Below are 12308 nucleotides of genomic sequence, written 5' to 3'. Positions count from 1 at the left end.
CAATCATTTCCTTTCACTTTTTTCAGGATAAATATAGAGTAACCCACTGTTGAAGTCTGCAGTATTTGTGTTAATGTTTTGCTTCAAAAAATATTACAGAAAGTTCATTGAACTTTTTTGCCAGCTAGTTAAACTGTTATATTTTGGTAGATTACTACGTTATTAAAGCATGCATTATTCTACTGCTCGTGCATGGCGTTAAAATCCATAACTCTGAAAACAGAAGGGTCACAATTTATTTGGAAAGTAGATCAAATGAGCACTGCAAAGTCTTTTACTTTTTTCTTAATAATAAATTATTTGCTTTATAATTTAGGGTGTAGTCTACGTGTGTAAGAATGTTATTTAGTTACAATGTTGATTCGATCAGCTTAGTGCTGATCAAAAAAAGTGCTACATGAAATAATTTTGCCATTTTGAAAATGAAATATGTGAAAAAGGTACTTATCACTGTTGTGATCTGGAATTCATAGTATAGGATAGGTGTGGTTACTTTCTATTAATGCTTAGAAAGTGTTGTTCAATTCTGGGGTAGTGTAGATTGTCTGAAACACTAATCTTTTCAGGGAATTTTTATGTTGTGGACCACCACCTTTGATTTCAGGCCTGTGCCCCACTGTACCACTGGAGGACTGAAATGAAACAGGAGAGAGAGCCAGTTGGAACATGCTTTCTTCAGGATGGAGCAAAGACTGTAGAGTATGCTCCATGCAGATCAAGTATGTATAAGAAGTGTACCAACTTTTAAATGAGGGTTGGGAAGCCTAATTTGTTAAAAGTGTGTGTGTGTGTGTGCGCGCATGCGCGTGTGTGTCTAGAAATTGTAGACATGTTGTGTTAGTCAAAAGATGTTCCATTGACCTTCTCTAACACAGATGTGGGACTTCCTAAAACAAAAGAAGCTGATGCAGTAGGTCTACCTCAGGCCTGTGTACCCGCATTTTTAGGAAAACTCCTCAAGGCGATTTGATGGATACCAGAGTTTAAGAACTAGAGCTTTATATTAATAATGTATGTATAATATATGTATAATATATTATATATATATTATAGTATAATATATTATAATGTATGTATAATATGATATAATGTATGTATAATATATATTATAATGTATGTATAATATAATATATTATATAATGTATGTATAATATAATATAATATATTATAATGTATGTATAATATATGTATGTCTTTAAGACATATATATGTCTTAAAGAGCCAGAGTTTATATAGGAAGGTAAAACATTGAGCTCAGGACTCTGAGTCTGAATTTGCCTCCTTTTATTATTTTTTTAATTAAACAAATTTTGTTTTAAGATTTTATTTTTAAGTAATCTCCACACCCAACATGAGGCTTGAACTCACAGCCTTGAAATCAAGAATCACACACTCCACCAACCGAGCCAGCCAGGCACTCCTCTTAAGTCAGTTTCTTTGTCAGTCTGTTATCAACCTTACTCTTCTTTTGATGATCCAAAAGATCTCACTTTGTTGTCTAACACTATTTGAAATTTCAAATGAAATTCATGTGGTGACTAAAGGTGATTTTGAGTCCTTACAATTTTGATCGTGCTTTTCCAAAGGAGATTCCAGTTCTTTTGCCTTCCCGTCTTTGTTCAATGGCCACCACTCCAGATCCTCTTTATACAAGAAATGTAAAAATAGCTTACTGAAGTGCCTTATGGTATTTATATCCAGAGCACTTTTTAGGCTGTTTCTTTTTTTATGTTCCATTGGTCACCAGATAGTTTAGTAGAGAGAATCAGGAACAGAAGTAGAACATGTAAGACTGTTAACTGCTAGATTCTTTTCATCCGTGTTAGGTGACTTGGGACACCAGGCCAAAGGAACTGTTCAGTCCTTAAAATTTTAAGCAGTTGAACTTCCAAGAAGCTGCAGACGGTTTTATTAACGCTTATTTCTTCACCCACCGACTTGACCCTGCATGTTGTGAGAAGTAAACATCAAAAGAATGATACCTCCCTAGAAGTGCATTGTTTATTTGGATTGGTCAGAAAGCACACCACATCACAGGACAGAGGAGGCTGGCAGGTTTCTACTCCGTGTTTGATGCCATCTGTATCACCACCTTTATGTTGCTGTCTGGGTTAGAGTCCTGTCGTCTTTTTGGTATGCGGAAAATGTGAGGATTCAATTTGTGTTTGCAATTTCTGTATTGCAAAAATGTTGCTATTGTGAGAAGGTAATTTTATAGCTATGTGGAATGAGCTAACTCTTGCCCGCCAGGTTTGTAACTTACCATTTATGTGATGGACATAAAGGTAAAAATCACCCTATTCTCATATGATAGATGTGGGAACTGAGATTCAGATTGTTGGAAGTAATTTTTTCCTACATCTTTTAGTAATGAGTGTCTAATGAGGACTTGAACCCAGTTCTGTCTTATTCCAAAGGAGCCCTTCCCTTGTAAATACTAACAATGGAATATGTTTTCCATTTCAATTGCCTCAGTGTTAACCACAGCTTTTCCTTAAAGAATACATTGTGCTTTCACGAATACAGGTTTGGATAATTCTGGGTGTGTGAAATACTTGGTACCCTTCTGAAAGCAAGCATTCTAGAAATGATCCATTCATGTGTATATACTGTTAGATTAGGCTAATGTTGTTTTTTCATTTTGCCTTTTCTGTAATGACCATTTTTTTTTTTCTCAACATGTATTTAAAGGATGAAGGCAGTATTTGCATGATGTATCTGTTACATAATGCTTTTGCTTATTTGGTTTAGGCACAGAAATTGTAAATATAGGCACAAAAATTATAAACTCATTTTAACCCTTATTTCTAAATTGTTTAACATCCAAATCAGGTCAGCAAACTGGCTTGTGAGCCTCTTTTTGTAAATAAAATTTTATTGGAAAGCAGCCACACCCATTTGTTTACATGTTGTTTACAAAGGGAGAGTTAAATAGTTGCCACAGAGACTTGCTGGCCCCTAAGTCTGAAATATTTACCATATGGTCCTTCACAGAAAGTTTGCTGATCGTTAATCAAATAATAAAACCTAAAATCTTAGAAAAAGCAAAAGAATAACCTCAAAACATCAAAGTGAGTGCCTTTCATCCTAATAAATCTAGCTTTCAGTATCCATTGATCACTGTACATGTTTTTTGGCTCAAACTTTGAAATATGAAGCTATGTACAGACCCAAATTACGAAGAGCAACTTGACCAGAGGTGAAGAAATGCTCAGGAGTGGGAATCTGAGAACCTGGATTTATTCTAGCATTTTGTCAGCAACCTGGCGATAGCTATTGGTGGTACACTTAACCACTCTGGGCCTTTGTTTTCACTATTAGTAAAACACTGATTTGGTTAAAAGACTTCAGAGATAGAGTTTTTGTATTTTGTATCTTCTTCATGCTTCCATAGATTGTTCAACCAATGATTGATTTTGCATGGGGGTGCCAGTTTTGAAGGGCTAAGTTGCTAACTTCTTGATAACTTTGCTTGTTTTGGTAGTGGTAGTTTGTGGGGGGTTGTTGTTTGTTTGCTTTTGTTTTCAACATGACCTGTGTGGGCACGCTGGACATGAAACTTCATTGTCTGTGAAAAATTTTCCTTGTTCCTGATTATGTTTGCTTTTGGCTTTTCATAACTATCTGTGACCTAATGGCTTTACACAATAGGCCAGATGACTTTCTGTTCTAAAAGTGCCTGACCCACAAATCATTTAACTTACATGCTCTTAATTCCGTGATCAGACTGAGTCCTTTGTTCCTTCCGCTTTCTGATGACATTTGTACATAGATTTTTCTCAGTAATGATAATGAGCTGGCTTTTCTTTCCCCTTGATTGTTAACTCAGGAAATTACAAGCACATTGCTGATTTGAGATAGTGCAGTTTAGTGGTGTGGACACACCTGGGCTCAGATCCTTGCTTTCTTATTTACTAGCTGGTTGACTGTGGTCAAGTTACTTAAGTTTCTGTAAGGATTAGTTTCCTTTTCTGTAAATTGTGAATAATACTAGTATCTCTCATAGGATTGCTGTAAGATTTAAACGATCATACCTTGGAAAATGCTTTCATACAGTACCTGGCTCACAGAAGGGGCTTTGTGAACATTAACTGCTCTTACTATCATAATCAGTAATATTATTTATAATGCTGTCAGGCTTGATGAATGGGAGAAATATTATTCATCTGTAGAAATAAAAACAAAAGCCTTCACGGAAATAGTTGTAGTTAACATAAAATTCTTCACATTGTCATAAACATTCAGTTTAATATGTACCTGTTAATAAAATTTTAAAGGACAGTCATGTTTTCTTGCTGGGATGTTCTGAGAAACCAAATAAAGGAGATAACTGTACAGTATGATAATCAAAAAGGGATGTCTCTAAAAATAGCCTGAAATAGTTCCCTAAATACAACTTGAAGAAAGGAAATAAAGAGCCAACTTGAGGTCGGAGCAGACTTCCTCAGTATGATTCACTAGACACTGGAAACCCCAGCCCCACATTCTCCCATTCCCTCCTGTTAAAAAAAATTCACATTGGGGCAGCATTACACTCTTGAGGCCTTTAATAAAACAACTTCTAAATTTAGTTATTAAGTGTGTAATCTTGGGGCAGTTCCCAGGTTTTAAAATGGGTTCAAAAATTTTGATGGGAATATTTGGAAATTGTCCTTTCAGTTATACTGAAAATAGATATTTTTGGTTCCTGTGTTTGGGTGGCAAGTTTAGTAATATGAAAGCATAATTACTTACATATTGTAATTCTCTATAGGAAATGCTTGATAGCTAAAGAGTAGTATTTTTATTGTTCCTTGTTATCCTTGAAATAAAACAAGGGAGAGCCTTCAGATTCATCCTTACCTGTGTTCTAGGTCCAGTTTTACTCATGATTAGGGTTAATCTAAATGAACTGGCTACTTGTCCAGAAATTGTCCCCTTGTGAGATCTACAAAATAAAGGGTAACTACAAAAGAGTCAAACTGTTGAGTCTGTTATCATTTGGAAAATAGTCAGTGTTGTGTTTAAAGATGTTCACTTTCATTAGACTGCAGTTCTAAATATGTTGTGAAGATAGTTTTGTATTTCGCTCTTTGCTGAATATTAAGTTAGGGTCTGGCCCTCTCCCAAAATCCTGAAGTACGTTTTTAATAGATTTGTTGTTGTTGTTGTTGTTGTTGTTGTTGGCTGTAAAATGTGTGTGTAGTCAGTATGTATTAGGAGTGCATGTATCTCTTTACTGGTATTCATAATAAATTTGTAGAGTGTTAACTGGAATTTCAAATTCAAACTGGAATTTTACTTGTAGATCACAACTCATCTTTGTTTCATGAAATCAGAATAGTGGATCATAACCAGTAATTCTTTTTTAAAAGGAGTGAAATAAAATAGAAAGTATCAGAATATATTGTCCATGGTAATAGTGATAGTTTTGTGAAATTTTGTCTTATTCATGTATCTGTTATACACACATACAATAACATACATGTTGGGTTATATGGACTGTGATATAAAATATAGTCTTGCTGTGGGTTATGGTTAAAAATAAGTTTGAAATCTACCATCTTAGGTGATGTTTCTATTTCCTGGTGACCATTCCAGATACATTGATCTCTCTCTATTGCCATTATCTGAGAGAATGGTGCTGGTAAAAATGCACAGTAACTTTTTTAGAGTGTGATAATAATTCATTAAATGCCACATTGAATGGACACTCCCAGTTCAACAATACATTATCTTATGATTACAGTGATACAGATTTTTCTCATGTTTTGTTTTATGTCATTTGTTTGTTTTTGGGTTTGTGTATATTTCCAATCTTTTTATTTTAGAAAATATTGATGCTGATGGACAGGGATTTTGTCAAGGAGGATTCAGCATTGATTTTACCAAAGTAAGTTTTCATTTAAGACTGAATGAGATTCAGATCTACCTCATTATCTAAACCATTGTTAAAAATTACTTGCTCAATACTTCAGCTTCTTTATAATTATTACCTGTTCTATGAAAACACCTAATAAAAATGTCCCATGCATTTTGATATTCTTTGCCTCATATTCTCTCCCTAGTGGACGTTGCCTATTTGAAATAGACATCAGAATGAGAGTGGGGGACACTAAAAGATCTCAGTAGATGACAGATAACTATTATGACTTTATATTAAAATTTCTAATTAGATAAATTTATATAGTACTAAAGTTTTGTCTTTTTGATTGAAATTCACAAAAGCTGTCACTGGGAGCTTGATTACAGAATTAGAGTTTAGTTACATAAAAGCTCAGAAACATGCATGCTTGCCATCTATTATGTGCCTACAGGCACCAAGTAAAGCTGAAGCAGCTTAATTATTGTGAAACATCTCAGATGCGTGACTCTGTATTTTTAACTAAGCGAGCATGCTCTCCAGAGTTGACAGTTTTTATCTTTTTTCCTGAAATAACAATTCAGTTTATGTTTTCAAAGGAAATTTTTCTTAAATACTTTTCCTTATGTCATTTTCTTTTGTGTATGTGGGGATTTTTTTGGTGAGATATGTGAAAATCTTGAATATAAAATTGAGAATATTAATTTCTCTATTTGAGATAGAAATCTCAAATATATTAATTAAAAATAGAGCTTCCTTGGAAAACTTAATATGGCTTTCTTAGAAAGTGTGAGCAACAAATGCCATAAATTTATTAAAATGATATAAACTACAATCATGTAATTCAGAAAATTAATAAAGCATTTTCTTGTTTTTTTTAATTTATATTTTATCTTTATTTAAAAAAATTTTTTTCTAGACTGGGACTATAATTACAGTTAACTTTCCTTATTACATAATTGATTTAAGTCATTCAATTTGAAACTCATAATTCAAAATTTACTCATAATTACTCATAATTCAAAATTTGAGGAAGCAAAACAAAGAGAGGTAAAGTATATTAATAATATTAGGTTAAACTTCCATGATATATTTTCAAAGAGGTGTTATATTTTAAAAAGTCCCTATGTTTTCTGTACCTATGCTTATGCAACTATAACCCCAGAAATATTCTCATATAGCAACCATTCACTACTAAATTAGTTATTTACTTTCTTTAACTCATTTCTGGAAAAAAGGTGTCATTTTACAGCAGACAACTTAGAAGTACCTTTTACATAGCCAGGACAGGAAATTGTCTGTTGAAAGCTTGAAAGGGCTATATGTATGTTTGGTGGGGAAGAATTACGTTTTTTGTCTCCAGGGGGGAAGAAATGTCCAAAACATTATGCTCAAACACTAAATACAGTTATCTTGAATTAGATACTTATAGTTGGTTACAGATACAAGAAATGCTAGTCAAGTGTAAATTGTATATATTATATACCCTGAAAAATTTACCTTCTAACTTCATTCCTGTTTAGATCTGCAAGACACTAAAAATAATTTTTCATTAGCCAAAGAATTTAAAAGTTCTTTCTTTTATGTATTTTTTTTTGAGTTTATTTATTTTGAGAGAAGGGGCAGAGAGAGAGTGAGAGAGAGAGAATCCCAAGCAGGGTCCACACTGTCAGCACGGAGCTGGATGCGAGGCTCGAACTCATGAACTGTGAGATCATGACCTGAGCCGAAATCAATAGTCAGATGCCTGACTGAGCCACTCAGGTGCTCTCAAAGCATTAAAAAAAATTTTTTTTTTTAATTTTATTTTAGAGAGAGAGAGTGTGTGAGCAGGGGAGGGCGGCGGGGGGGGGGGGGGGGAGAGAGAGAGAGAGAGAGAGAGAGAGAGAATGAGAATCCCAAGCAGGCTCCATGCCCAGCACAGAGCCCAACATGGTGCTCGATCCCACAACCCTGGGATCATGACCCGAGCCAAAACCAAGCATCACATACTTGACTGAGCTTCCCGAGGCATCTCTAGCCAAAAAAATTTTAATGATTACTAGAAAGAAAATTTGCCTATATAGTCACAAATGTAAGATACAAAATTAATGACTTTTTGTTTTATTATAACTCAAAAATATTTTATAGTAGTACTTCCTAACAAGTTGCGAACCAGCCAGATCTATAGAATCAATGTGTGTATATATTTGTATATTTTCATATATTAAAAGTCATAACTTTTAAAACATTTTTTATTGTATTTTAGAAAAGTACAATGAAAATTTACTGAAAATGAGTTAGGAGAGTTTGAGATTTGTGATTTTGTTTTATGTTTATATAGCTTTTATGTGTATTAAATATCACATATATATATATATATGGCTTTTGTGGGTATTACATTGCTTTCAGTTTTTAAATCTACCTATTTTTAAATATGTGTTTTTTTGTTGTTTGATTTAATCTAGGCTGACAGAGTACTTCTTGGTGGTCCTGGTAGCTTTTATTGGCAAGGTAGGTTGATATATTTTTTTAAAGTTATTTATTTATTTTGAGAGAGAGAGAGGGAGAGAGAGAGAGAGAGAGGGAGCGAGCATGAGTAGGGAGAGGGGCAGAGAGAGAGGAGAGAGAACATCCCAAGCAGGCTCCATATGGTCAATGCAGAGCCCTACATGGGACTCGATCTCACTAACCATGAGATCATGACCTGAGCAGAAATCAGTAGTGAAGAGTCATATGCTTAGTCGACTGAGCCACCCAAGCACCCCTAGGATAATATTTTTTAAATTACTCAGTAATGATTGTGTTTAATGCTTGCTTGGCTTACCATGTGCCTATACGATTTTTCGAATTATTTTAAAGAAAGAAATTGAGAAATACAATTTAAATGTGTAATTGCTATCTGTTTCACGGTATTTTTTTTTTAAAAAAGCACTGTAACATCCTATATATAATATATATAGAAAATTTGTGGCATAGTATAATACATAATATATATTATATATATTTTTAGTAGAAAGTAAACAATATGTTTAAAGTAAATTATAAAGTAAATCTACAAAGTAATTTAAAACAATTTATTTTTATTGTCTGTGATACATGCTTTCTTGTCTCTGTACTCTAGAGTCTATAGTGTAAACATTAGGAAGTGTGTGGAACGGATCTATTCAGGCAAATTGTGGTATTCTGAAAGCTCATGGTTTTAAAGTATTTCCAGTTTGTTCATTAGAATATTTAAATGGTTATTTTCTCATTAACCATTGACATCATGAATGACTTCTTTGTTTTGGGGAGCTTTTAAAATAGTGGGTGTTAGGAAATTTCAAAAGAATGTAATTAAACTGGTGTCAGTATAAAGATAAAACATTGCATTCTTCAGTCATTCTGGGAGGCCCAATAAAATTACTATTTGAACAAATGGATAACATCATTATTTGCTGAAAGTTTGAAAACAGGTACCTAAATTTGCTTACTTGCTTTATGTTTCATTTATGATTATATACACACAATTATATATTTAATTTATTCACGTTTGTTTTCTGCTAATAAATGCTATTCACAGAGTCAGAACTTTTGTTTCTTGGCATTCTGACATTTAAGCATTATCAGTATTTGGAAGAACTGGAAAAACCTGTGACTGCATGGATGTGCAAGTTACTTTCTAATTCTGAATTTTACTTCTGTATTCTACACTGTGCTTTCCTTACTTGCTTTTCCATAGGAAAACCCACACTTGCTTTTGTTTCACAGAAAGGGAAACTCAAGAAAGAGATTTACTGAAGGGGAAAATAGGATAGAAAGACAATAAGAAGGAATGAGAAATAGCAATAAATGAAAAGTTGAAAGGGATGACAAAGGAGGGAATGAAGAAAAGAAAAATCAGGGAAAGATGGATCAGCATGTGAGACACACTAAATGAAAGAATTTGGATTCCTGTGAACTATATACATTTATTGAAAAATGAAATGATTTAGGAAGATTCTAATTGAGTTTTAGAGGTTTAAAATGAACACAAAAATAATTCTAATCGCATATGAGATTAAAACAGTTTTCGAGTTTTAAAATGAACACAAAAATAATTCTAATCGCATATGAGATTAATACTTTCTAGTAAGAGAAAAAACATGGAATTATTTTTCTTCTCCATTGCTAGTTATGTAATTCGGTGGAGGGGAGGGAAGTGTCTGCTGGGATGCCTGGGAACCAAAGACTGATTTTGTAATTCTCAGTCAGGACTGATAGTTATCTCTGCCTTTTTAAGAGACACAGCTGTGAACATGTTTAAATGACGAGTTTTTTTAATACCTTGAGTATTATACAGTGTCTGTATTCATTCCTATTTAAAAATTAGGACAGATACAATCAATACCATGTTGATTTGAGTTTTATTAGTAAATGGTCTAGGAAATGTAACTGAAAGACTCAGTAGCTGGGCAGAGAATATTTTGTTCTAATGAGATTAAAATCATCCAGTTTTACCCTGAATTAATAGGTATGTCAGAATGAATTTTTCCACAGATCTCAGAATTATCTCTATACGAATAGAGAAAATTGTAATGTTTTACTCAAAAGAGATGATAGAATTTTCCTGTGTTCTTTGATTCAAGAAATATTTATTGAATTCCTGCTATGTGTTAGGTCTGTTTAGGCACAGAGGATAAATTATTGATCCAAACAGAAAGTGTTCCTACCTTTAAACTAAACCTTTGTGACTGGACAGATTGCAACAGACTGATAAATGTTGGCTATGAGGTTTTTTTCTGAAACAGCAGAAATGAGGAGATTATGTTCTTCATGTATGGAGATGGCATTTTGATAAGTCAGCCAACTTTTCTTGGGGTCGGGAACAATCTGATTTTTGTGTAGTGCTTTAGATTTCTTGGCTACCTTAAGGTTGTGAAGAAAAGTGAACTCACCCATTCAGGCCTCTTCATAAAGGTATCCAAATAATTTGTGGAAAAAAACAATCGATTTATTCTTCTTATAACAGTAAAGGTAATTATTTCAGTAGATTTTCAAACTCTTTTTTTAAACATTTTTTTAATGTTTATTTATTTTTGAGAGAGAGACAGAGGGTGAGTGGGGGAGGGGCAGAGAGAGGGAGACAGAATCTGAAGTAGGCTCCGAGTTCTGAGCTGTCAGCATAGAGCCTGACGCTGAGCTTGAACTCTCAGACCTTGAGATTATGACCTGAACTGAAGTTGGATGCTTAACCCACTGAGCCACCCAGGCACTCCTAGCAGTGACTAATTTTAAGAACTAGCTTGAACAGAACATCAACTTTCCGATTGAGCATTATGAAGAGTTATTTAAGGCTAATAATTAGAAATACCAATCTCTCTTTTTTTAAAGATTGTATATTTAAGTAATCTCTACACCCAGTGTGGGGCTCAAACTCACGACCCTGAGACCAAGGGTCACATGCTCCACCGACTGAGCCAGCTGGGCACCCCTTGAATGCTGTTTACTCTTGTGCTGGTACCATCCATCATCTGCATCATAAATTCCCATTAGAAAGTTATTATATATATTTTTCAGGTCAGCTCATTTCGGATCAAGTGGCAGAAATTGTGTCTAAATATGACCCCAAAGTTTACAGCATCCAGTATAATAACCAGTTGGCAACTCGGACTGCTCAAGCTATTTTTGATGACAGTTACTTGGGTAAGTAAAACCAAAATATGGATTCATTATATGGAGTTGCAGTGTATTTGCCCTGTATTTGCATATGCTGCTTTAAGCAGGACAATCTTTTATGTTGAATTTTTTTTAAATATAAGGAACAGGAACATAACTTCAAATTGTTAATGAATACTTAGGTTATGTTATATTTAAGTAGTTGAAATTTAGGAGTGATTATTTATACTACAATTAATAGTAATAGATAACTTTTAAAGTATGCTTATGTATTCTAGGCATTGTTCTAAGTATGCTTTATCTGTATTAATTTATTTAATCCTTACAACAGGTCTGTGACAGTGTACTGCTATTATCCCTATTTTGTAGGTAAAGAAATTCAGGCACAAAAAGGCAAAATAACTTGCCTGAAGTCACTCACTTAGTAACTTGCTGTTCTAATATTCAAACCCAGGCAGTCTGACTCCTAAGCTTCTATTCTCTGTTATTCACTGTGTTAAACTTTGGTCTTTAAAGTTTATTGAGTTTTGTTTTCTCCCTTTAGGTTTCTCTTACTTTTTAAACCAAGGACTTAGGACAGCAGTAGTACTTTGCTGATTGAAAAAAATATGTTATTTTTTGCTCCTTTAAGATAAATTACAGATTTACCCTGTTTTTCTAAAATTGAGATACAGTTGACTTGTAATATTATATTACTTTTAGGTATACAACATAATGATTTGATATTTTTATATACTGTGAAATGATGCTCACAATAAGTGTAGTTAATATTCATTATCATACACAGCTACAGATGTTTTTCTTGTAATGGGAACGTTTAAATTCTACTCTTTCAATATACAACATAGTT

General features: G+C 33.5%; 1 protein-coding gene across 1 annotated transcript in view; it reads left to right on the top strand.

Annotated features, from left to right (window-relative positions):
• The window catches only part of ITGAV (integrin subunit alpha V), a 91160-nt gene that overhangs the window by 38449 nt on the left and 40403 nt on the right, over positions 1 to 12308 (top strand). Inside the window, exons 4-7 of the mRNA XM_047084652.1 lie at positions 605 to 719; positions 5811 to 5872; positions 8290 to 8335; positions 11360 to 11485. Of these exons, the coding sequence (XP_046940608.1) occupies positions 605 to 719; positions 5811 to 5872; positions 8290 to 8335; positions 11360 to 11485 (349 nt within the window). The remainder of the gene's footprint in view (positions 1 to 604; positions 720 to 5810; positions 5873 to 8289; positions 8336 to 11359; positions 11486 to 12308) is intronic.

This window comes from Lynx rufus, unplaced genomic scaffold (genome assembly GCF_022079265.1).
Source record: "Lynx rufus isolate CCGP_SWC_20201006 ecotype Redwood Valley unplaced genomic scaffold, mLynRuf1.p SCAF_2, whole genome shotgun sequence".
Taxonomy (NCBI): domain Eukaryota; kingdom Metazoa; phylum Chordata; class Mammalia; order Carnivora; family Felidae; genus Lynx; species Lynx rufus.
The sequence above is the reverse complement of the archived record's forward strand: the minus strand, read 5'-3'. Positions and strand labels throughout refer to the sequence as shown.